At 39.4% G+C, this 26,991-nt stretch overlaps 1 protein-coding gene across 8 annotated transcripts in view; it reads left to right on the top strand.

The window, feature by feature from the left end:
• Nucleotides 1–26,991, top strand: part of MIA3 (MIA SH3 domain ER export factor 3) — a 48,986-nt gene that overhangs the window by 4,001 nt on the left and 17,994 nt on the right. For 4 of the 8 annotated variants that reach the window (XM_044915893.1, XM_044915892.1, XM_021698388.2 and 1 more), the window contains exons 2-6: nt 907–1,095; nt 3,877–4,022; nt 22,695–22,826; nt 25,757–25,778; nt 26,510–26,598. In XM_044915893.1, the coding sequence (XP_044771828.1) occupies nt 907–1,095; nt 3,877–4,022; nt 22,695–22,826; nt 25,757–25,778; nt 26,510–26,598 (578 nt within the window). Of the gene's footprint in view, nt 1–906; nt 1,096–3,876; nt 4,023–21,446; nt 21,721–22,694; nt 22,827–25,756; nt 25,779–26,509; nt 26,599–26,991 lie in introns of those variants that run through there. The other 4 variants (XM_021698392.1, XM_021698391.1, XM_021698390.1 and 1 more) reach the window with 2 other exon arrangements.

Here is a 26,991-nt window from a genome sequence, read left to right as displayed (position 1 = left end):
AGATTAATTGGTGACTGAACCAGGATGCAGAGCTTTCTAAACACAGCACTTGACACATAGAAGCCTTCCCGTAAATAGTGATTGAATTAACCCTGAGCCAGGATTCTAATACAACCTGATTCCTAGTTCCGTGCCCTATTCTGTGTCCCCATGCTTTTCAGACTAAGGTATTTGAGCTGAGGCTTATGGTAAAGTACCACGGGGACATAAAGTCACAGAATAAATATATCTTCCCAGAGGGCCAGTTTTTCCTGAGAATTTGGGGAGGGGAACATTTTTGTGTGTAATCAAAGCAGATCTGTTTTGCATTAGAATGCAAAACTCTTATGAATTTTCAGGGTAAACCATGAGGCTTTAAAGACATTCATCTTTGCTGCCCTGAGCCTCTTGGGGAAAGAAATGGGTTCCCTCTTTTTGACAATTAGACATACCCTGAAAATATTTGAGTGGTACTTCAGCAGACTGCCTTTGTACATAATGCCCTCCTCTGTGCTAGTTCTGTGAAATAAGCATGCGTATGTATGAAAGAGTTCATGTTCTTTCTGTGTGGAGTAGATGCTTGGTATTTCTGCACTTGACTGGAATTCTCTTCTGTACCTTTATCTGTGTGAGCATGTGTTGGTTTGTCCAGGAAAGTTAGGTTATTGAAGACCCTACCATAAATGTGTTTGTTTATAAAATACTTGGAATGAGGGTTTCTTTATAAATTTTAGCCATCGGTGAAGTGAGATAAGAGCAGCTGAAACTCTTCCTTTCCTGCTCACTTGTGCTCCCTGGGATACTCGCATGTGGAGGGCAGTACTGAAGCCCCCGGGGGTGGACGGCGTTGGAGAGCTGCCTGGGGAGAAGGGTGGAGTGGGGAGTGTCAGCCGGCTTTGCCGCCCAGTGCACGCTTCTTCCCTGCAGGGCTGCAGCCGCACCTTGAAGACAGTTTCCCACAAGATAACGCAGAGGACAATTTCCCACAAGATAGCGCAGAGGACCTTAAGCTAGAGATCCTCACAGAGCCCAGCCAGCTGGGTCAACCTGTGAGTGGTGACCGAGGTGGCTCAGAAGTGTCACGGCAGCCAAATACTGCGAAGGACGAAGACCCAGGTAAAGCTTGCAGATTTTTCTCTACAAAGTGTAGGTATGTCTCATAAAGAAGAGCTTCTAGGACATCCCCCCCCCCTTTAAATTATTTATTTATTTAAGTGATTTCTGCACCTGTGGTGCTCAGACTCATGACCCCAAGATCAAGAGTCAAATGCTCTACCAACTGAGCCGGCCAGGCGCCTCTGGACATTTGTTCTTAAAGGTGGGAAATCAGAAGGGAGAATAATACAGGCATGAGTGAGTTTAGAAAACAAGAAACCCCAGAAGGGAAAGAAAAGCAGGAGTTGAGGCGGATGGAGATCAGCAGTAGGAAAAAGGCCAGAGACTGTAACCAAAAACCAGTGTTTGGCTGTCATTACTTATGTGAATAATTTTAATCTAAAATATTATTCTTAAAAAACCTTGTGTTCTAAAACAGTAGTTTTCAACCAGAACAGAGGCATCAGAAACTCTGGGGGAGGAGACCAGCAGGCTGTGTTTAACAAGCCCTCCAGGAAATTCGGATCCGTTGAAAGTTTGAGAACCACTGCCTTAAAGCTCACAAATTCTGTGTTTTCTCCCCACTCCTAAGTCCCCTCCACCCTGCCCTGCCCCCAGTAGAATACAGTGTGGCTTAGCTCTTTTACCTTCTTAAAAACAGTGAGGGGGAAATTTACGCCTAGGTATCTTTATACTGTAGGGAAGAGTACAGAACTTTGTAATGGGTGGTGGTCCGGTGTGGCCGGTGAATAGGACTTCCATCACAGAGCACAGCAAACACTCATGGAGAGCAACTCACTTCACTTGAATTGAGGAAAATGTTTAAAACAAAAATACAACCCCGATAGCGGTATCAATAGGTTTCTAATGAAGAAGAACTAATTGTGTTATTTCACGAATCCACTGTGGTGGCGTGATTTCATTGCCGTGTTTGTGTTCTTAGAGGTTGTGGTCTCTAACCATGGCTACAGCATTACCCTGTGATACCCTGAGAACTGGTAGAACTGGGTGGACCCTCCATCTCTCTTCAGAGTATGGGAGAAGCCACAGCATGGGGAGGAATTCTGCAAATTTGAGAAGAAATGACATATCAGAGGTCTCCTGTGTTCCGGAGGATATTGCATTCATGTGTCCTTTCTCATTCTAAACTCCTTTTTTTTTTTTTTTTTTTTTTAAGATTTTATTTATTCATTTGAGACACAGAGATACAGAGAGAGAGAGAGAGAAAGCATGAGCAGGGAGAGAGGCAGAGGCAGAGGGAGAAGCAGGCTCTTCGCTGAGCCAGGAGCCCGATGTGGGGCTCGATCCCAGGACCCTAGGATCATGACCTGAGCCGAAGGCAGACGCTTAACCATCTGAGCCACCCAGGCGCCCCTCATTCTAAACTCCTTTAAATCAAAAAGATTCTGCTTGTTGAAAATGAATCATACACCAAGAAGTCTTGTTATTCTCTGGCTCAAAAACTTTCAGGGCTAGGAAAAGTTCTGCTTGCAGAATTAAAAACAGATTTTTTTGCCCTGTCCTTTAAGGTCTGTCACAAAATGACTTCAGCTGCCTTTGCAGGCTCATCTTCCCAAATATCCCTTCATACATCTCAGGCACAGAGATGCTTACCTGACCGGGAACACTTTCCCAAGGTCACATTCATAGATCAATAGTGAATGGAATCTTCTGGTTGGAAGAGACACAAGAGGCCCCTCCTCCACCCATCACTAATTGCTTGTTGAACTCATAGAGGTTTATAAGATGTGTCCCAGACTCAGGTAATTCAAACTGAAATCCCCTCTCCACCACCTCCTCAGGTGAAACCCTTTCAGGCAGTGCTGGAATCCTACCTCTTATGTAGAGCTCCAGGCCAGCCCCCTCCCTGTAAACAGTACCCGTTAGTGTCTCTGGGCATTTCCCATATTCTCTTTTGTGTAGCTGTCATTCCTCTGTCAGTAAGCAACCACTGAGTGCCTGCCAGGTGCCAGACACTGGGCTAAACACTGGTGTATCCCACCTGTACGTCTGCAAACTGACACTTTTCTATTCATCGTTTGCCTGAAGTTTCTAACACAGTGCTTCACCAGCACTATGTTTGTTAAATGAATGTTTGTTAAATGCAACTGTGTCTGTGTGGAAAAAACATAAAAGTCTGCTTTTCTCAATTCCCATGACTGAATATTGTCCAGGTAGCAGTTGCTTTGCCAGGGACATGATGGAGGGGTTTGTTGAGGGGTAGATGGTGTTGGAGATACGTTCATTTCATAATGGAAGGGTATGATGGTTCTAATGGGCCTTCTGAATTTGGTTCTCTTTATAATTCTCTTTTTTAAAGATTTTATTTGAGAGAGAGAGAGAGTACGAGCAGGGGGGAGGAGCAGAGGCAGAGGGAGAAGCAGACTCCCTGCTGAGCAGGGACCTGGATGCAGGGCTCAATCTCAAGACCCTGGGATCATGACCTGAGCCGAAGGCAGACTCTTAACCGACTGAGTCACCCAGGTGCCCCTTCTTTTTATAAGTCTTTATAAGTTATATAAGTCTTTATATAAAGACATATAAAAACTATGTCTTTTTTTTTTTTTTTTAGTAAATATTTTTAAAATGATTTCTACCCCCAACGTGGGGCTCGAACTCACGACCCCGAGATTAAGAGTCACATGCTCTACCAACTGAACAAGCAATGTGCCCTTAAACCATATAAGTCTTTAAGAGAAGCCACTAATATTCAGTGGGCACTCAATAAGTATTTTGAATGGAGAGAAACAAGTCTTACTCTAAAGCATCAAATAAAATATTAATTTTCACCCTCAATTTTAGGGATAATTACAACAGAAAGCAGTCCTGTTGATGCTGTTGATGCAAAAAAGCAACTAGAAACAAATGCTGAAGAGCCAGCAAGTGTCACACTTTTGGAAAATGCAATTCTTTTAATATCTTCATTCATATTTTATTTAACTAAGACGGTAAGTTTGACATAGTTTCTTCAGATAGAGTATTGATTAATTACAGTTTTTGAGTTGATCTTGAGCATGAAGTAAAGAGCTTAAAATGTCTTTATGGAAATTTCTGCTGCTCCTTTGATGTTAGTCTCTGAAACAAACCACAGGTGTATAATTTGATGAGTTCTTAGCACAGTTCAGTCCTTGGAGAGGTTCTGCAATGTGTCCGTGCTGGGTATACACCTGTAAAACATGGCTCTTCCCCTCAAGGACCTTTTAGTCCAGCAGGTAGATACTTTCACTGGAGACATGATACGGGCAGAAAGTATTTACCTGATGGCAGAATGATGTGTTGGATAAATTGATTCATCGTGGTGGGAGGATGGGCAGAGAAGGTCAGAAGTTAGCTGAGACGTGTTTTGGCAGGAGTTGAAGGACAAATGGGAGTTTGATGTGCAGGGTGTTGCTGAATAGAAGGATTGGGAGGAGGGAGACGGGGGTGGCATGAAGGTAGGCCAAAGAAATAACATGGTCAGAGAGATGGAAGTTATTACAAAAGAAAAGGCCTTTTGGGGAAGCCGAGGAAGCCTTGTTGATGTTGAGCAGTCAGAGGGGGTGGTCTTTGGAGGAAGACAGGCCAACCTAAAGGAAGTTGTGTATCATGACAAGTAGTGTTACATTGTTTGGGATGGGGATCCTTGGAAGGTTTTAAGCAGGAAAGAGATGTGGTTAGATTTGTTTCTCAAAAAGAGCTACTTGTGACAGAGTATCTATTCAGATTTATCTTTCTTAAGGGAGTCATGATCCAAATGAGACATTTAATCTTTCTGGAAGCATAGCTAAGCTTTTTAGGACTTAGCTCCCCCTTGTGGTATTTATTGAAATTGGACATTTTTCTTGGTAAATTGTGGGAATGAGCAAGGTTTCAGAAGTTGGAGGCCAGGTTGTCCTTGGACCTACAGAGAAAGTATCCTCCCCCCCACTAAAATATTTTTCCACTAGGTTCTGTTATTTCAAGACTTGTGTAGGAAAGAGTTTTTTAATTTTTAATTTTTTATTTTTTTCAAGATTTTATTTATTTATTTGAGAGAGAGAGAATGAGAGAGAGCAAGCACATGAGAGGGGGGAGGGTCAGAGGGAGAAGCAGACTCCCTGCCGAGCAGGGAGCCCGACGCGGGACTCGATCCCGGGACTCCAGGATCATGACCTGAGCCGAAGGCAGTCGCTTAACCAACTGAGCCACCCAGGCACCCTAATTTTTTATTGTTATGTTAATCACCATACATTACATCATTAAGAGCTTTTTTTTTGTTTTTTTTTTTCTTTTCTGTTCTGTAAAAACGCATTAGTTTTGAGCCAGGATGATCTGATTTCAAATCCCAGATTCATCATTTAGAATCTTGGGCAAATAACTAAACTTTGTGTAGCTGTCAAACATCTTCCAAATGCAGATAATACCTACTCCAATTGTTGGAAGAATTAAATGAATTGATAATAAAATGTCTAATGCAGTACCTGGCATTTTGTAGGATCTCACCCTCTGTGTACTTCTCATTTGGATGGTCAGAGGGCAGTATAAAGACACTGAATAGGGGCACCTGGGTGGCTCAGTCGTTAAGCAGCTGCCTTCGGCTCAGGTCATGATCCCGGGGTCCTGGGATCGAGCCCCACATCGGGCTCCCTGCTCAGCGGGAAGCCTGCTTCTCCCTCTCCCACTCCCCGCTTGTGTTCCCTTTCTCGCTGTGTCTCTGTCAAATAAATAAATAAAATCTTTAAAAAAAAAAAAAAAAAAAAAAGACACTGAATACCTGGGAAATTCAGGAGAAAGGCCACCAGGATGGGAAAGATTTTTCAGTTTTCCCTATGGTTGTGGTGGTTTACAGCCACCCAGGTAAAGGCGTGTGTGACCTGTGCAGTTAGAATGATGAGATTTTCAGTGATGAAGGCAGTCTCAGAATTCGAATTTGATCATCAGAATGAATCCTTGTTACTTCAGAAATTTAACAGGCTCTAAATGTGGGAGGAATTCTTTATTCATTTCCTTTGTGGATATGCACAGAGCCCTGACCTAGGCCTGGGTTGGGGGGACACAGATGTGGTACAGGACAGGGTCTCTGCGTGGAGGATGGTGGGAGAAGACACAGGAGTGGTGAGGGACAAGGGCACAGGGTTACAAAGTAACATTGACTTGAAAGGTGTTGTCAAGAAAGCATTTTCTCTCTCTTTTTTTAAAGATTTTATTTATTTATTTGACAGAGAGAGTACATAGTGAGAGCAGGAACACAAGCAGGGGGAGAGGGAGAGGGAGAAGCAGGCTTCCCGCGGAGCAGGGAGCCCGATGCGGGGCTCGATCCCAGGACCCTGGGATCATGACCTGAGCCGAAGGCAGCCGCCCAATGACTGAGCCACCCAGGCGCCCGTCAAGAAAGCATTTTGATGGCCCAGTATATACAGAGTATTGTGTTAGTACAAGATTCTAAGAGGTACAAAGCATGATTCTGATTTTGAAAAGGTTTAAGAAAATGGCATATCAAATATATATGAAAATTGGGGAGTATGGAAAATATTTGAAATAGTTTTTGTGAAGTATCAGATAGAATAGATAATTATTTGGTAGGGCTGGGGAGGAATGGGGTGCTGGACTTGTTCAGGAAAACTGAACCAGAAGTCAGATTCATGGATCCATAGGTAATGGAACCTTGGAGCGGGAAGGGACCTTCGAGGGCAGCTTGTCCAGCTTCACAAATTGCAGTAATTTCCTCTCCTGAAACCTGGCAGGTACTTACGGGATCTGCGTGTCATCAGTTCCTAGCGTGAGCATCCTAACCTTACAAGGCCACTCATTGATTGCTCTCTTGGCGCGTTCATTCTCTTATTGACTCCAGATTTTCTTCCACATGATTCCTTCTCCTAGAATTGAATTATTTTTCTACATAGTAACCCTTAACATATTTGAAGTTATGCTTTAATTTTCTTAAGTGTTTTTTATCATGGAAAATTTCAAACATACAAAAGCAGAGACAATTGTAAAATGAACCCATGGGCCCATTACCCGGCTTAAGAGTAATTCCTTAATATCACCCAATGTTGGGCACATTCGAAATCCCCTCCCCTGCTTTTTAAAAATTGTTCTTGTTTTTTTTTTTTTTTAAAGATTTTATTTATTTGACAGAGAGAGACACAGCGAGAGAGGGAACACAAGCAGGGGGAGTGGCAGAGGGAGAAGCAGGCTTCCCGCGGAGCAGGGAGCCTGATGTGGGGCTCGATCCCAGGACCCTGGGATCATGACCTGAGCCGAAGGCAGCCACTTAACTGACTGAGCCACCCAGGCGCCCTAAAAATTGTTCTTGTTAAAATGAGGATCTTGTTGAGGTCCAGATGTTGTAGTAGGTTGTTTAAATCAACTTTAATCAGATATAAATTATATACAATAAAGGGTACCCATTTTAAGAATACAGCTCAGTGAGGTTTTTTTTTTTTTTTTTTAAGGTTTCATTTATGTGTCTGAGAGAGAGAGGGGGAGATAGAGCATAAGCAGGGGGAGTGGCAGGCAGAGGGAGAAACAGGCTACCTGCTGAGCAAGGAGCCCGATGCAGGACCCGATCGCAGGACCCTGGGATCATGACCTGAGCCGACGGCAGACGCATAACTGACTGAACCATCCAGGCACCCCTCATTGGGTTTTAACAAATGTATTCACTCATGTAAAAACAATCATAACCAAGACACAGAACATTTCCTTCATTCAAACAAGTTCCTCATATACCTTCCCAGTGTAGCTCCCTCACCACCTGCTTTTGGCAACACTTTTTTTTCACTATAGAGTAGGTTTTCCTGTTGTAGGATTATAATTATAAAATGGACTCATACCTAGGAGTGAAACTGCCTAGCCATATGGTCAGTTTATCTTAAAAGAAGCTGCCAAACAGTTCTCAAAGTAACTGTCCCAGTTTATTTGGTCACATATTTGCTAACACTTGGTATTATCAGTTGTAAATTATAGCCAATCCAGTAGGGCATATCTTTTGGTTTGAATTATATTTCTTGATGATTTATGATGTTGAGCAATTTTGCATGTGGCCATATGTTTTGTGTGTTCATCTGTGAAATAGCTTTTCAAATCTTTTGCCCTTTTTAAATTTAGGTATTTATTTTTTTTGCCCTTTTTTTAAAGTTTATTTTATTTAAGTAATCTACACCCAACGTGGGCCTCGAACTCATTACCCCAAGATCAAGAGTTTTGTGCTCTTCTGACTGAGCCAGTTGGGTGCCCCTCTTTTGCCCCTTTTTAAATTTTTAAGATTATATTTATTTGAGAGACAGTGAGCATGAGTGGCGGGGAGCAGAGGGTGAGGGAGAAGCAGACTCTCTGCTGAGTAGGGAGCCTGACTCGGCTCAGTCCCAGGACCGAGATTGTAACTGAGCCAAAGGCAGATGCTTAACCGACTGAGCCACCCAGGCGCCCCTTGCCCTTTCTTAAATTGGGTTCTTTTCCTTCTAAATATTAAGGTCTAAGAGTTCTTCGTATATTTTGGATACAACTCCTTTGTCAGATATATATTAAGAATAATATCTTCCAGTTTATGTCCTGGCCTTTCAATTTCTTGACATTGCTTTTGAAGAGCAAATTTGTAATTTTGATAGAATAACATTTTATTAATTTTTACTTTTATGGTTGGTGCATTTTGTTTCCTGCCTAAGGAATCATAGGCCATTCCAAAGATGCAAATATTTTCTCATGTTTTCTTCCAGAAGTTTTATAGTCATGCTTAGGTCTCTGTTCCATGTTAAGTTTTGTGAATGATGTCACATTTCATTTTTTTTCTTCTGTGGCTATCCATTTGCTTCTGTAGCATTTCTTTTCCCTTGAGATTACCTTGGCACCTTTAGTTGAAATCATCTGACCATATTTGTGGGTCTCTCTGGACTCTGTTCTGTTTCATTGATTTATATTTCTAGTCTCAGATAATAACCCACTTTTCTGATTAGTGTAGCTTTATAGTAGGTCTTGGAATTGGGTAGTTCTTTGGCAAAATTGTTTTGGCTATTTCAGTTTCTTTGCATTTCCATATAAATTTTAGAACCAACAGCAATTTCTCTAAAAAACTTGGTGAGATGTTGTTACTATGTTGAATCTATAGATGAGTTTAAGAAGAACTGGTATCAACAAGTACTGAGGCTTCTAATCCAAGAACTAAGTTCATCTCCACGTTAGATCTAAAGAAGATCTGTAAGAGACCTACAAGACACTGCTGAGAAATGTCCTTAGTCTCTGTGTGCAGGTTTCATGCATATTGTTTACCATGCCTGTGTATTTCATGACTTTTGATGTTGTAAATGGTGTCTTTCTTACATCTCATTTACAGTTGTTTTGTGTTTATAGAAGTACAGTTGGTGTTTGTATATTGACCTTGTATCTTAATACCTTATTAAGTTTATTAGTTCTAGGATTTTTTTTTTTTTTTTTTTTTGCAGATTTCATAGGCTTCTCTGTGTAGATAGATGATCATGTCATCTGTGAATAAACACACCTTTTAGAAAAGTCAGGTTAATTAAAACATGATTACTTTTAGTAAAAAAGTAATCTTAAAATCTTACTGTGTACAGTTTGATGAGTTTTCACATTATTTCTTTAGATTTTTTTGTATCCCTCTTCTCTTGCCTTTCCTTCTTGGAATCTAATTACACGTATGTTAAGACCACTATAGAGTTCCACAGGTCAGTGAGGCCCTGTTCTTTTTCGTTGTTTTTCGGTCTCTTACGTCTTTGCTTCTGTTTAGATATTCCCGTTACTGTCTTCACACCCATTGATCTTTTGTAGTATCTAATCTGTGGTTAAGCCCATCAAGTGAAATTTTCATTTCTGATATTTTATTTTTCAGCTCTAAAGGTTGCACTTAATTCTATTTTTTATCTTCCACCTTTTGTCAGTATGGTCATGATTTTGTTTTAATTCTTAATATACTTCAAAATAATTCTTTAAAGTTCTTTTAAGCAAATTAATTCTGTCATCTTTGTTGCAACTTCTTGGTCTATTTTTAGAGATTGATTTATCTCCTCCTCATGGGACATATTTTCCTGCTTTTTTAGGCGTCTGGTGATTTGTTGTTGCTGGATGCTAGGCGCTGTGAATGTTACATTGTTGAGTGCCTGGTTTTTAGTGGCTTCCTTGAAAAGTGCTGGGAGTTTGCTTTGCCTAGACTGTTGTTACTTGTGGAGCAGCTTGATTCCTTCTAGTCTTATTTTTAAGATTTGTTAGGGATGTGTACATAGTAGTCTTTACTCTAGAGCTAGTGTAGCCCTGCTCCTAAGGTGTGATTCTTCAGGAATCTGCTGAATGCCTTGAGCGTTCAGCAAGGTCAGGTCGCTCTAACTGGCTGGAACACTCTTTGCCTCCAGGCCCAGGTTAACTCTGGGAATTGTTCGACTTCCAGCTTCCTGGCAGATGTTCTTTTTGCCCATCCTCAAATCTTACCTTATAAATCTTACCTTATACAGATGCTGCTTCAGATTCAGCAAAGATTGAAGGAAACCCCCTTGCAGATTTCTGGAACTCTTTTTTTGTAGCTCCCATCTTTCCGGTGCTTTTCCCTGCCTGGTTCAGGTGCCTCAGTCTCCCTGGACTCTGGTCTCCACCGCCTCAGCGAGATTGGTAGACTCATGCGGTTTCTCCCTCCCTGTACTGGGGTCGAGAATGTGCCTCCGGGTAGAAAGCTGGGTGAACTCAGGCTCACCTCATTTGTTTTCCTTCTCTCAGGGGTCATAGTCGTGTGCTGCCAGTTGTTCTCTACCTGATTCTCTAGTTATTTCAGTGGGAGGGCAAGTATCATTTACTCTGTAGATTTCTCCTCTTGTTTGTTGTTGTTGGAATGTATTCATTGCAGAAACAGGTTTGTTTGGCTTCTAGGGGTTATCATGGTCTGCATTTTGCTAACCACATCCCCCAGTATAACTGAACATGTTTCCCTGGCTCTTTATGTTTACTGGGAATTTGTAGTCAGATTCAGGTTCAGTATTGATTGGCAAGGATACTTAACAGGAGATGGGTACTTTTAGCAGGAGGCATCTAATGACTAGATGTCCCTTTATTTTTTTTAAAGATTTTATTTATTTATTTAGAGAGGGAGAGAGAAAGAGAGAGAGCATGCACACAAGCAGGGGGAGGGGCGGAGGGAGAAGGAGAGAGAGAATCTCAGGCAGATTCCACACTGAATATAGAAAACAACTCAGAGTTCGATTTCATGACCCTGAGATCAGGACCTGAGCTGAAATCAAGAGTTGGAAGCTTAACCGACTGAGCCACCCAGGCACCCCTTTCCCTCTGTTTTTGATGTCACTAGTCATTGGTGATATTGACTAAATCCGTTAATACATTATAGGCTGCAAAATGCTGATATGCTGATTATATTGTTCCTGCTTGATTTAAAGGCTGGGATATTTCTACAAAAAGAAGTTTATAATCAAGTATTCTTTACACTGAGATTTGGTTTGTATAGTTCAGGCAGTGTAAATATTTGATTCTATTTAAATAGTTTTCAAAATAATGAGTTGTCTTCCTGGCTTTATCAAACGATGCCAGAGGGATTTTTTGGTGTGTTCCTTCTAACTCTTTCTAATCATTATGACGTCATGAATTTAAAAATATTTGGGGTGTTTTAATCAGCTGTAGTTCTTATTTTTTTTTTTAAGGATTTTATTTATTTGACAGAGCACAAGCAGGGGGAGTGGCAGGCAGAGGGAGGGGGAGTGGCAGGCAGAGGGAGGGGGAGTGGCAGGCAGAGGGAGAGGGAGAAGCAGACTCCTTGCTGAGCAGGGAGTGCAATGTGGGACTGGATCCCAGGACCCTGAGATCATGACCTGAGCCGAGGGCAAACGCTCAACTGACTGAGCCACCCGGCACCCCTGTAGTTCTTAATTCTTATCAGTGCTCAATTTCTCTCAGTTTTGGCTAGTGGGAGCCTGTTCAGCTTGGCTTCTGGGCCTTTTCGACACCATCCAGTGGTCACTGATACCTTCCTTGCTTTCTAGTGTGGCAAGATGTTCTAAGCTTATCTTCTACATTTCTTGCCCAGATCATGAAAGAGTCATTTCTCTAGGGAGCCCTTGATCCCTTTTAATGGGAAATGGTATTTAAAGACTACAATCTGGGTACTGAGATTGCTTATTGCTTTTGAGTTGGCCATCATTTCTAGGCCTTTTCAGAGGACAAAGCTAGGATATACATAGAGTTTTTTTTGTGTGTGAACATTCACACACAAATGCCATATGGATACTCCCAAAAGAAATTCAGGATGCTAGAGGGATTTTACTTAACCTCACGTATCTTACACATGTATTTTATTTCTCTGGTGTTGGAAATCCCAGTTTTCAATGATGTCAACATATTTTATTTTACAATATTCAAACAATTTTAAAAATACCAATATCAACACTGCCACCCACATTTGTTACTGAAAATGTTTTCAGGATGTTTTGCAGTTATTTTTGTTTTTAAGTTCTATCCCTCAATCAAGTACATGCTTAAAATAATTCCTTTCTGTTGTCCTGCCGTCAGTTTGATTCACAATTAGGTCAACTGTTTCACTTTTGCTTGTACTTTTTAGGGATTGCTTTTCAGTGTTTTGTTTTGTTTTATAAGTATCTAACATATTTACAAGATTTAATGCCAATTAATGAAACAAGGTCTCTTCCGAGAAGTCTAGGTTTCGTTTCAGTTCCATCAAACCTGTTGTTACCCTCCTCTATGGGTAATTAAAAAAAATTTATTTAATATCTTATTAAAAATAAGCAAATGATTTCTGCATTCAGCCAAGATTCTGGCTTTATTTACCTTCCTTACTGAAACAACTGAAAAGAAAAAAAAAAACCCAGACAAAATAAATGAAACCGTTTTCAAGACACTGGATATCAGGTAACAAAGGACAGCAATGCCTGAAAGATAGGGAACCAGTGCTGTGAGCGCTGCAATTATGCCTACTTACTGCATTGAAAGAGTTCCTCATTTGTAGTGTAGAAGTGAGGAACCCTGAACTGAGGAGATGGAGCTGAGAGTCGGGAAAGCAAGGCAGCTAGAGTTCATAGGGCTGAGTACCAAGAGGAGAGTGCTACACAGAGAGACCTCTGGGATCTGTGAAAGGTCACCTTTGAGTATTCATCAGCATATGAGTTTGACGAAATTAATCAATGCCAGAGAAACTGTCCGAGTGATTAAAGGGAGTAGTTCCTGACACAAGGCCAAGGATATACCTTATAATTCTAGGAGAATTGGATAAAGTACTCAGAAGGGTCTCACCTCAGACTAAATCTGCTCATGTCTTGCCTAACAAGCCATAAAAAAGCAAGAGCCAAAAGAATCAAACTATTTCTTAGTAATTTACCTGAACAAACAGAATAGTGCTCAAGAATGTTTGTTCTATTAGTCAAGTTCTCTAGAGAAACAAAACAATATGGGACCCACATACACAGATAGATAGGTAGAGGAGGTTTATTATAAGGAATTGACATATATACAGTTGGAAGCTGAGAAATTCCACAGTCTGCTGTCTGTAAGCTGGAGACCCAGGAAAGCCATTGGTGTAATTCAGGCTGAGTCCAAAGGGGAGCTGATGGTCTGAAGGCCTGAGAACCAGGAGTACCAAGGGTGGAAGAAAAATGATGTCCCAGCTCAAGGAATCAGGCAGGAAGGGGTGAATTCCTTTCGCACTTTGCTCTGTTCAGGCCCTCAATGGATTGGATGATGCCTACTGGTAAGGGCAATCTACTTTACTGAGTGCACTGATTCTCAAATGCTAATCTCACCTGGAAACACGCTCACAGACACACCCAAAAAGGTTTAATTTGGGTACTCTATAACTAGTCAAGTTGACACATAAAATTAACCATCAGAGGTTACCAGGAATGCAAAGAGGCAAGAAAATATAAACATGATGAGGCGAAAAATCAACCTATCAAAACCAACCAAGAACTACCAGAGATGTTAGAATTAGGCAAGGGTATTAAAATAGTTATTATTACTATATTTTGGATGTTAAAAAAGCTAAGTGGAGACATGAGAGATATTAAAAAAAAAAAAAAAAAAAGACCCAAATCAAACTTCTCGATTTGAAAACCACAGTGCCAGAGATAATAAATATACTGGGTGGGATTAACGCTAGACTAGATATTGTAGATGAAAAGATTAGTGCACTTGAAGGCATAGCAATAGAAGCTATCTAAAATGAAATACATAGGGGAAAAAGACTCAAGAAAAATGATCAGATCACCTGTGAGCTGTGGGACACTTTCAAGCAGCCTAATAAATGTAACTGGAATCACTGGCGGACAGGATAGAAGAGGTGTTCAGAAAAATATTTAAAGACATAATGGCTGAAAATTTCTAAAATTTATGAAAACTGTAGATCCACATACTCAAGAAGTTCAATGAAACCCAAACATATGAAGCATGAAGAAAAGTACACCGAGGTATATCATAATCAAATTGCTCAAAATACATGATAAAGAGCAGTCTTAAAAGCAGAGGGAAAAAAAGACATTTTACATAGAGAGGGATTAAGATAAGGTTGACATCAAGATTTCTTGTCAGCAGGCATGGGAGAATATAGTAGAATAATATCTTTTAATGTACTTGAAGAATAATAATGTTGACCTACAATATACCCAGCAAAATAATTTTATAAAACAAAGATTAAATGAAGATTTTTTCCAACGTATAAGAGCTGAATGAATTCAACACATCTGCACTGTAAGAAATGTTAAAGGAAGACCTTTAGGCATAAGGAAAATGACAGATGGAAATAGTTGAGTTATAGAAAGGGGGTAAAGAATGCCAGAAATGGTAACCATATAAGTAAATATATAAAACCATTATCTAGTTATTATTTAAATATCTTTAAAATTTAACTTTCTGTAGCATGCGGTTTCAAAAATTTGTGAAAGTAAAATATATGACAACAATAATATGGAGGTCAGGAGAGGGAGAAATGGTGATAACTCTTGTAAAGTTCTTACACACATGAAGTAGTAGAGTATCACATGAAGGTAGACTGTGATAAGTTAAAGATGTATAAACCCTAAACCAACCACTAAAATAACAAAATAATGAGCTAATAAGCCAACAGAGGAGATAAATTAGAATCATTAAGAAGACTCAATTGAGGGACGCCTGGGTGGTTCAGTTGGTTAAGCATCTGCCTTAGGCTCAGGTCATGAGCCCAGTGTCCTGGGATCGAGTTCCGCATCGGGCTCCCTGCTCAACGGGGAGCCTGCTTCTCCCTCTCCCTCTGCCTGCCACTCCCCCTGCTTGTGCTCTCTCTCTCTGACAAATAAATAAAATCTTAACAACAACAAAAAAAAGACTCGATCCCAAAAAAGGCAGATAAAAGTAAAAAGGGAACAGCGAACAGATGGGAAAAATAGAAAAAAAGAAGATGCCTAGGCTTAAACTTACCCATATCAGTAATCACATTAAATAGAACTTGTCTAAACACCCCAATTTAAAAGGCAGAGATTGTTGGACTGGGTAAAGAAGCAAGACCCAAATAGATGCCTTCAAGAATCACACTTTAAATTAAAAAAACATACGAAGGTTAAAACTAAAAAAAGAGATTGAAAAATCTCTAATATCTCACATTAAAAAAGAAAAAAAAAAGCTGGAGTGGCTATATTAATACCAAAGTAGATTCCAGAGGAAAGTATATTACCAGGGATAAAGAAAGTTATTTTCTAGAATAAAGTAGTCAATCAAGCAAATATAATCCTAAATGTTTGTGCTTCTAATAATAGACCTTCAAAATACATGAAACAAAAATTGATAGAACTAAATGGAAAAACAGATATAAGTATATAATTGGAGATTTCAGTATCCTTCTCTCAGTGATTGGTAGACTAGACAGAACATGAATAAGGTTCTAGAAGATAAGAGCAACACTGTCAACTAGCTTGACCTGATTGACATTTATAGAATACCCCAGAAGAGCAGAATATATATGCTTTTTGAGTGCACATGGAGCATCTTATCCAAGATAAGTCATATTCTGGACCATAAAGCAAATGTCAAAAATACAAGAAGATTCAAATGATACAAAGTATGTTCTCTGGCCACAGTAAAATTAAATTAGAAATCAATAACAAAGATCTCTTGAAAGTCCCCAAATATTTAGAAACCAACTGACATACTTCTGAATAACTTAAGGGTCAAAGAAATCAAAAGGGAAATCAGTATTTTGAGCAGAATGAAAATGAAGACAGCATATCAAGTTTGTGCAGTAACAGTAAAGCACTACTTGGAAATTTATAGCACTATCTAAATCAGAAAAGAAGAAAGATCTCAGATTAGTGACCTCAGTTTCTACTATTAGAGACTAGGATAAAGAGCAGATAATTCCCAAGAAGCAGAAGAAAAGAAATAAAGAATATAAATTAATGAAATAGGAAACAAAAGGAAAACCAATGAAAACAAAAGCTGGTTCTTTGAGATTAATAAAATTGATTAACCTCTAGCCAGAGTGATCAGGGAAATAAAGGAGGAGACACAAATAACCAGTGTTTGTGATCAGACAGGAACATCACTACAGGTTCTACAGAAATTAAAACAATAAAAAGGGAATATTATGAATAATTTACATCACTTAATTTGACAGTTTGGATGAGATGAAGAAATTCCATCTGAGACAAACTGCAAAAGCCTACTTAACAGATGACCTAAATAGCCTATGACTCTTTAAAGAAATTGAGTTTATTGTTAAGAACCTTTCTACAAAGAAAACTCCAGGCCCAGATGACTTCACTGGTGAATTCAATTAAACTTGTCAGGAAGAAGTAATAATAATTCTGTACAAACTCTTCTAGAGAATTGAAGATGGGAAAATACTTCCCAATTCAAACCAGACAGAGATATAACAAGAAAAGAAAACCACAGACCAGTACCTGTCATGAACATAGGCACAAAAACTCTAAATAAAATTTTAGCAAATCAAGCCCAACAAGATACAAAAAGGATAATACATAATGACCAAGTATGGCTTATGCCAAGAATGCATGGTTCATTTAACATTAGAAAATCAATGTAAGTCACATATTAACAAATTTCAAAAATAAAATCCAAATATGCAGCTCGATAGACAAAGCTTTTGGAAAAAATCAAATGTTGATTACTGATATTAAAAAAAAGAAGTGGTAGCAAACTAGGTATAGAAGGGGGCTTAAAATAGCCTCTATGAAAAACTTACTAACATCGTACTTAGTGGTGAATAATTGAATGTTTCCCCCTAAGATCAGAAACAAAATAAGGATGTCCACTCTCACCACATGTGTTCAACATTATAGTGGGGCACAGTGCACTAAGGCAAGAAAAAGAAAAAGCATACAGATTGGGAAGGAAGGAGTAAAACTGTCTTTATCTGCAGATATTGAACATCTATGAATAAAATCTGGTGGAATCTACAGTTTAGTAAGGTTTCCAGATAAAGATTAACATCTAAAAGCAACTGTATTTCTGTATGCTAGCAACGAACAATTGGAAATTGAAATTAAAATCTTCCGTGTGCACTAGCATCAAAAAATACGAAGTACTTAAGGATAAATCTGGCAATACTGTGAGACTTATAATTGAAAACTATAAAATATTGCTGATAGAAATTGAAGACCTAAATAATGGAGAGATATACCTTGTTCGAGAGTCAGAAGACTAAATATTGTTACCATATTGTCACTCTGACAAACAGTATGTCAAATACTAAGCTCCCCACTTTGATCCCCAGAGTCAGCATAATCCTGATCAAAATCTCAGCCTGGATGGCTCAGTCATTAAGCGTCTGCCTTCGGCTCAGGTCATGATCCCAGGGTCCTGGGATTGAGCCCCGCATTGGGCTCCCTGCTCAGGGAGGAGAGTCTCCTCCCTCTGCCTGCTGCTCCTACTGCTTATGTGCTTTATCAAATAATAAAATCTTTAAAAAAAAAAAAACCTCAGGATTTTTTGGTAGAAAACAAGCTGATTGTACAATTCATATAGAAAATTCCAAGGACCTTGAACAACACAAACATGAGCTGATTTCAAGACTTACAGTAAAGTTATGGTAATTAGAAGAGCATGGTATCAGTATAAGATAGACAAAAAAAATCACTGGAATAGAATAGACAGTCCAGAAATAGATTCCTACATACCTGGCAATGGACTTCTGACAAAGGTGGAAACACAAGTGGAGAACGAGACGTCTGTTCAACAAACAGGACTGGAACTATTGGATATATCCCTGTGCAAAAAATTGATTCATGCCTCAGTCATAAACATAAATGAACTCAAAATGCTTCATTGAACTGAATGTAAAGCCTAAAACCATAAAACTTACAGAAAAAGTTAAGCAAAGATTTCTTAGATTTAACACCAAAAGCAAGATTCATAAAAGAAAAATTTGATAATTTAGATTTCATCAAAATAAACTTCCACTTTTCAGAATACACTGTTAAGTGAACAAAAGGCCAAGCCACAGATTAGGAGAGAATCATTGCAAAGCATATATGTGAACAAGGACTTATATCCAGAATATATAAAGAACTCTCAAAACTCATAAGAAATAACCCAGTAAAGTTAACACTTCACCAGATAAGATGTGTGCATAGGAAATAAGCACATGAAAAAATGTTCAACATCATTACTTCTCAGGGAAATGCAAATTAAAGCCACCATGAATTATCATACATACTTATTAGAATGACTAAAATTAAAAAAGAATAATTTAAATTAAAATACCAAGTAGTGGAGAAGCTGGAAATAATACACTGCTGGTGGGGATGTACGATGGTACATCACCTTGGAAAACCGGTTGTTAGTTTCTTAGAAAGGTGTATGTCAAATGCTCCAACCATCCCTTTGCTAAGCATATACCCTTGAGAAAAATTCTACATTTACATCCATCTACTTGTATATCAATATTCACAGCGCCTCTATTCTTAAAAGCCAAAAACTGGAAAAAAAACTCAAATGCCCATCAACAGCTGAATACATAAGCAAATTGTGCTAGATCCATATAATGAAATGCTACTCAGCAATAAAAAGGAGTAATAACCTTTGATGTATGCAGCAACATATGAATCTCTATGCTGAGTGAGATAAGCCAGAGAAGTAGAATACATGGTGATTATATATTCCATACATAAAACTGTAGGAAATGCAAACTATTATGATAGAAATTCTGCTTGGGGAGGCCCAGTCAGCAAGTGGCAGGAGGTGGGATGAGACTTGGATGAGGAGACTTGTGGAGGTGAAGGATATGTTCAGTTTGAATGTAATGAAGTTCTCACATATGTATTCGTATGTCAAAACTTACAGATTGTGTACTTTGAATATGTGTAGTTTATTGCATGTGAGTTTTACGTCAGAGCCATAAAAAATACATATTTGTCTCTCATTACCTTCTTATGTAAAAGTAGTATTCTGCACTTTTCTCCACCCCTCCTTTAAAAAAAAAAAACATTGTGGAAACCATACCCCAGCAGTATATAAAATTTATTTATTTTTTTTCCATTTTCACAGTATACTTTAGTGTATTGAGCAACTCTTCTATTGATGGACATTTTGGTTGTTTCAGTCTTTTGTTATAAATAATGCTGGAATAACATAGTTTTGTTCATATATCTTTTCAACATTTGTTGTGTCCACAGTATCTTTGAGATCTTTGGAGGTGGGATTGTTGCATCAAAAAGTAAATACACAAGTAATTTGGGGAGATGTTGCTAAATTCCCATTCATAGAGGTTGTGTCCTTTTGTATAACAATGAGCAATGTGTGAGAGTACTTGTTTCCCCTACATTCTCTCACCAATTGAGTATGTTGTCAGAGGTTTAGATCTTGCCAGTGTAAGTGAGAAATGGTATCTCCGTGTAGGTTTAATTTGTATCTCTTTTATTATGAGCGAGGCAGAGCATGTTTACATATGTTTGTGAGCTATTTCTGTTTCTTTTCCTGAGAACTGTTGATTCTTTTATTTCAGCTCTTTTTTTCTATAGGCTGTTTTCTTCTCTGTTTACTTGTACAGTTCTTTATAGTTTAGGAATATTAACCCTTTGTCCCTAATGTTACATATATTTTTTTCTCTGGTTGTCATTGTCAAACTTTTTTGACATTTTGCATTTTTTTTTTTTAAGATTTTATTTATTTATTTGACAGAGAGAGACACAGCGAGAGAGGGAACACAAGCAAGGGGAGTGGGAGAGGGAGAAACAGGCTTCTGCGGAGCAGGGAGTCCGATGCGGGGCTCGATCCCAGGACACTGGGATCATGACCTGAGCCGGAAGCAGACGCTTAACGACTGAGCCACCCAGGCGCCCCGACATTTTGCATTTTTTTGCGAGCAGGGGCTAGACAAGTTTTTTATTTTTAAGTAGTTGTTTGCAAATCTTTTCTCTTGGATTTTGAGGCATAATTAGGAAGGTTTTGCTCACTCATAATACATCGAGAAATTCTCCCGTGTCTCTCCTAGTACTTGTTTGTTTTCATATTTTTACGTTCAGGTTTCTGATCATTTGGAATTTATCCTTATGAAAAAAATCCAATTTTAACATTTTCCATATGGCTTAATTATACTAACATCACTTATTAAAAAGTGTCTTTTTCCCCACCTGACTTTTATTGTATCCCAAATTTTCAATGCAGTTGGGTCTCTTTTTGGATTTTCTGTTCTGTTCCATAATCTATCTGTATTCGTGGGTCAGTTTTTTACTGTTTTAATTGCACAGCCTGCTTTCACCTCCCCTCTCAGCCCCCCTCCATTGCTCTTCTCTTTGAGTCCTGATTGTTCTTGCTTGATTGTTCCGAATTGCTTTTATATTAAACTGGAAGACATACCTTTAAAGATTTAGAGACATTTTTCCTCCGGGTTAAATGTCCCCGGTTTTTTCAACTTTTAGAACGTGCCTATGCATAATCCTCGTCCTTTTCCACAAGTCACGTAACTATAAAATACAGGACCCTTGGGGTATGGTGGGGTACTGACATGGCTCCTTAGAGGCAGCCTCATTCCAGGGCATCAGCAGGAATGTGAGACAGTGTGAACATGTGGACTAGGAAGAGAAAAAGCTGAGCGGGGCACTGGAGATACCAGGGAAGGAAGGCCTCGCCCTGGAGACTGGGGTGGGGGGGGTGTCTTTACTCGGGGGCGGGAGAGGCTGCTCTCCCGTCTGGGCAGTGGGACCGGTGCCTGCACGCAGTGACACAAGGCCGGCCCTGAGGGGCGTGAGCGGGGCGTTTCTCTCCCCGGGGCCCTTTCCGTGGCGCGGTCTCCCCCAGCTTCTGCAGCAGGTGAAGCTTCCGTCAGTGCGCGTCCCTTAGTTTCTTCTGCGCAGGTCGCCTCGCTCCATCGTTGCTTTGGTTCACCATGGCCCCGCCCACTGCGGGCCCGGTTTCCGTAGGCACGTTTACGTCCTCCGAGGGGCATTGTCTGATGACGTCTTTTCCAGGAGGCGTAGGGCGAAAAGTACCGGCGGCGGCGGAAGGCGAAGTTCACTCCCAGGGTCCGCCTCCTCAGCCGGCCCCTTTCCGAAGGAGGAAACGGTGGAAGAGTGGGCTCCAGTGCTGTTGCGCGGGGGAACGTCGCCTCCGCTCAGCTGTCCCCACACAATGGACTCAGTTCCTGCCACTGTGCCTTCTGTCACCGCTTCCCCCGGGGACTCGGAACTTCTGGGACCCCTGTCGGTCCTCTACGCAGCCCTTATAGCCAAGTTACTGGAGGTGACGGTCCCCATTCCCAGGGAGGGACCCCAGCTCTGGCAGGCGGGTAGACGAGTTGTGAGCGGAGTTGGCGCGCCGACGGGTCGAGGGAGAACTGGAGTGGGTCAGGCCCGAGGCAGGCAAGACGTTGCAGTGCTGTTTAGGGAGGCCAGGGGGAGTGATTTTAAGAAGGTTTCGTCACTTGTTCATTTGTTATTGATGTCTTAGATTGTACCAGGCGCTATGTTGTTTTCTGGTAGACAGTCACGATCTCTTCGGGTCCTTTTCCAGTGACCCCCGGCACTGTTGTGGGGTGGGGCCAGTATGATAGTTATTTGTGTGCTTTTAGAGGGCAGTGAAAGTGTAGAAGCAAGCAGGTGTTCAATGCAACTGTATTCGAGGAAGCATGTAAAATAAAGGCACTGCGTTATGTAGAAGACAGTTAAATTCAGAGCAGTCTGGACCAGTTATCAGGAGCCGTCTGAGCTTACTCAGCATTTATTTTTACATAAGGGTAGAATAAAGATTTAAAATCTTAGAGGAAAAGCACATTATTTGGGCTATTCGCCAACATCATTTTGGTTTTATTTGTAGCCATACAAGTTGATTATCTCTCTAGAGTGTTCAATTTTGTGTTTTATGTGGCTTTTTAAGTTATAGAAATCAACTAAGAGGAAAGTCTGATCCAAAGAGATTCTAGACATGTCCTAGACAACATGATGTTCTAAGTCCTATTGCAAACTGGAAATATGTGTTCAGCTTAAAGACGTTTAGATTCATAATATTCAAAAGCACTTCAAGCCAAACAAGAAATATGAGGCTGCCAGTATCCCATCTTTATTGAAGCAGTGGAAGGGGAGTAGTTATGGAGGTTGGTTTAGAACCCTGAAGGGGAGTAGTTATGGAGGTTGGTTTAGAATTTCTGTGGATGATTCTTTGTGACTGTTCTGTTCTAAATTCTTCATGGCTTGTTATTTCCAATATTTCTGTTTCAGTTAGTTGCTACATTGCCTGATGATGTTCAACCTGGGCCTGATTTTTATGGCTTGCCGTGGAAGCCTGTACTTATCACTGCCTTCTTGGGAATTGGTTCATTTGCCGTCTTCTTCTGGAGAACTGTCCTTGTTGTGAGTAAATTAAACTTTGACTCATCAAGACAACAGATATTTTATAATCACTAGCGCTTTTGTTTCTTTTTCAGTTACTAACATGAACACAAATGCTTATAATCTCGGCTAACCTTGTGAAATAATTCAGTGTAATCTTTGTTGGTAAAGACTTAAGTGAACAAGACAACATGTATAATCTTAATGGAAAATTTCGATTTATAAATCTTAAATCAAAATCTAAAGATTAAATGTATATGTACCTACTTGGGCACATGTATATGTTCCTAGTAGAACTGGGAACTCTTACAGCCATCTTGAAAAGCAGTTAAATAATATGTATCAGAAGACTTAACATTTTCATATCCTTTTATTATAGTATAAAACCATGTCTAATTAATCTATCCTAAAGAAATAACCAGTCATGCATAAAAATCTTGTATAAGGGTGTTCAATGAAACACTATTTGTTAGAGTGAAAATTAAATGATCCATAGTAGGGGAATTGTTAAATTATTGTACATCCATATAATGGGATACTAGGTCACTCTAAATTTGTTATTTCAAAGATACTGGGGCCCAGAAAATTCTCACAGTTTAATAGTAAGTGGAAAAAAACAGAAATCAGGACTGTAAAATATAAACTGTGTATTATATATGTAAATATATAGAAATACACACATGCATAGAAAAAATGCTACAAGACAACAAAATAGTAAATTTCATGCAAATTTATCTAGGATGATAGGTAATTTTGTAGTATTTTTCTACATGTATCTGTTTCACAGGTTTTCTAATTTGATCACGTGCTATTGGGCTCATAAAATATCTTTTTATTTGGAAATACAGATTATGTAGTATCCAAAGACACACTATGAAATTTTTATTCCTTAAGAGTCTCTTTCCGTGCAGAACTTGTCTTTCGTGCTTATCTATATATGCATGCTCATACATACTCATTCTTGTGGCTGTATTATATGTCATTTTGTTTCATAGTTATCTAACGTAACAAGAAAGAAATCATTCTGTGTGAATGAGCTTTGCAGATTAAAAGCTTTCAGGTTCAGTTGAAGCTTAACAGTTAAAGTAGCCAAAGCATTGGATGCATGTCTTTCTAAGAGTATTTCTTAATTTTATCAGACATATCATTGTTCATAAGCTTTCTCTCCTTGCACAAGTGATGATAAAATCACTTAAAAAGAAGGGTCATTTGCTTGGATTCCCGGGAACAGTCCTCTAACCTCATGGGATTTTTCCTCAGATGAAAGGAGAAAGGGCGCATAGAAAGGATGAGTGGAATGGGAAAAGGTGAAAACGTGTTTTATTTCCCACTCTTGTTTCTCCCCTCTTAAAAATCCTAACATCTGTTTACATTTTCACAGGGTGATGCAGGCTTTATGTCCTAACTGCTGCTTCTCAGCCTCAGCATTTGACTTTGGAACCTTTGGTCCCTGCTCTCATTTGCCTGCTTCTTGCTTCTTCCTCCCTCCTCCTGCCTATTGATTTGGGTGAGAGGAGAGGAGAAGAAGCTTTACTGTTTCATTAGCAAGGCTATTACATGGGAAAGACAGTCATTTCTTTCCAGTTGGAACTCTGAATGCATTTTCCTATAGCAACATTATTATACCTGGTATTAGATACTGTAATAATGAGAGATCGTGGATGATTTATGGACTGAGCTGAGTATCTCATTACCATTTATAGCTTTGAAAAGTGGAAATAAACTCTGGGTTACAAAGACATTCGGTGACACAATTTTTTAAAAAAATGGAGTACTGCTTAGATTTTTTTTTGAGATTTTATTTATTTGTGAGAGAGAGCGCGCACAAACTGGGGAGGAGGGCAGAGAGAGAAGCAGGCTCTCTGCTGAGCAGGGAGCCCGACTTGGGGCTCGATCCCAGGACCCTGAGATCATGACCTGAGCCAAAGGCAGAACTCAACCGACTGAGCCACTCAGGTGCCCCCTGCTTAGATTTTGTAACCCTATAATTCAGTGCTGTCTTTAGAGAGGATTTAGAGGTTAGTTGTCATTTTTCTTCTTGCTTGTGCATTTTCCTCTAGCGGTCTTCTTTCCCTTTCAGGTTGATGACCACTTTTTTTAGGGGTTTGGGAAAATCAGATAATTATTAGATCTCTAAATTCAGGTGGTTGCCAACTTGTAATAGGATTTCAAAGATGTTTTCTGGTCAGGGAGAGAGACATATCTTAGTACAAAGATTATGCCTTTAATTTTGTTTCCTGAGAGTTTCTTTGAATGATCATTGTTTCTAGACCTCATTCTGGCTTATTTGGAGTTGTCAAATAAATGATTTGGGGTAAAAGAAGCATTAGTATATTTAATATGAAAATACCCATTTCCATTATTAATTATTTTTTTTAAAGATTTTATTTATTTGAGAGAGAGGGAGAGCATGAGACAGAGATCATGAGCAGGGGGTAGGGGTAGAGGGAGAAGCATACTCCCCTCTGAGCAAGGAGCCCAATGTGGTACTCGATCTCAGAACCCTGGGATCATGACTTGAGCTGAAGGCAGATGCTTAACTGACTGAGCCACCCAGGTGCCCCACATTTGAAATGCTTTTTAACCTTTTCTTATTTTTTTTTAAAGATTTTATTTATTCATTAGAGAGCATGAGCAGGGGGAGAGGCAGAGGTAGAGGGAGAAGCAGGCTCCCCACTGAGCCAGGAGCCCGATGTGGGGCTCGATCCCAGGACCCTGGGATCATGACCTGAGCTGAAGGCAGACGCTTAACCATCTGAGCCACCCAGGCGCCCCAGCCTTTTCTTATTTTTTAATCCTATGGATTATTACAGTGAACCAAACTGTTACTAAATTTTCATTTTGTTATGATTTGACTATTGTATTCAATATTTCTATAATATTATATAGTACTATAGTATTTCTGTTAATAAAATGTTTTGACATCAAATTTAATTTTATTTTTCTTCTAGGTAAAGAATAGAGTATATCAAGGTAAATATTTAGGCTTATTCTGTTGTTTATACTCTTCCCTCAGTATTGGTGTTAGATACGAGTTTATGTAAGCTAGAAACTAGATACAGTGACTTCTGATGTCTGATTGACTTACTCATTCCTGAACATTTGACTAATCCTAGGTTACTAGCTTGGATGACAGAGTAGATGGTGATACTACCAACCGAGATAGGATATGAGGTGGAACAAATTGTGGGAGTAGGAAGAAGATGATTAGTTTGATTTGGGGCAGATTGGCTTTGTTGATTTCATGCAAATTTATTGCATGTGAACAGTGTTCTTGTGCTAATGGTTTAATCGATACAGTATATATTTAAGTAGGTAATTTGAGGAATAGAGATGTAAATCAATGTGCTTGTATCTTTTGTCTTTTCCTTTTTGCAAGTGACATATATTTGAAATGATCACATTTTCTAAGAAGAAAGGTACTCCATGCAGGGAAGGCTATCAAGCTAAAATATTATATTTCCTATTTTTGAAATAAATTTAAATTGGAATCTCACTGAAAGAAGGGTCCTTATTATATTTTTCTTATTTTAGTAGTATTTTTACACCCTTATTTGCCATTAACTGCAGGTTGCTTTTTTAAAAGCATTAGTGTTAAAAAGTTCTTTTCCCTCATAGTGCTAGGTAACATACTGCTAATACATTGGGTAATTTAGTTTTATTTAGTCATCATAATAATCTTATGGATTTCCCCTCCCCTTTAGTCACTGAACAGCAAATTTCTGAGAAGGTGAAGAATATCATGAAAGAAAATGCAGAACTTGTACAAAAATTGTCAAGTTATGAACAGAAGGTATAATTATTCTTTCATTATTTCAGTATTTTCCCCTCATGATTCCAGCTTGAATTATTTCCTCCTGTGTTATTCAGTTATTACAGTATTTTAAAATTTCATTATTTCCTACAAACCATCCAAATCTGAAGTAATCATCATGTGTAAAGTACAGCTTTCTTCTCTAAGGGGTTACCTACTCAGAGATAAGTTTTTTTTTTTTTTTTTAAGTTTTTTTGAAGTAATGTCTTTTTTTTTTTTAAGATTTTATTTATATATTTGAGAGAGTGAGAATGAGAGAGAGAGAGAGAGAGAGTACATGACGGGGGGAGGGTTAGAGGGAGAAGCAGGCTCCTCGCTGAGCAGGGATCCCGATGCGGGACTTGATCCAGGGACTCCAGGATCATGACCTGA

This window comes from Neomonachus schauinslandi, chromosome 6, assembly GCF_002201575.2.
Source record: "Neomonachus schauinslandi chromosome 6, ASM220157v2, whole genome shotgun sequence".
Lineage (NCBI taxonomy): Eukaryota > Metazoa > Chordata > Mammalia > Carnivora > Phocidae > Neomonachus > Neomonachus schauinslandi.
The sequence above is the reverse complement of the archived record's forward strand: the minus strand, read 5'-3'. Positions and strand labels throughout refer to the sequence as shown.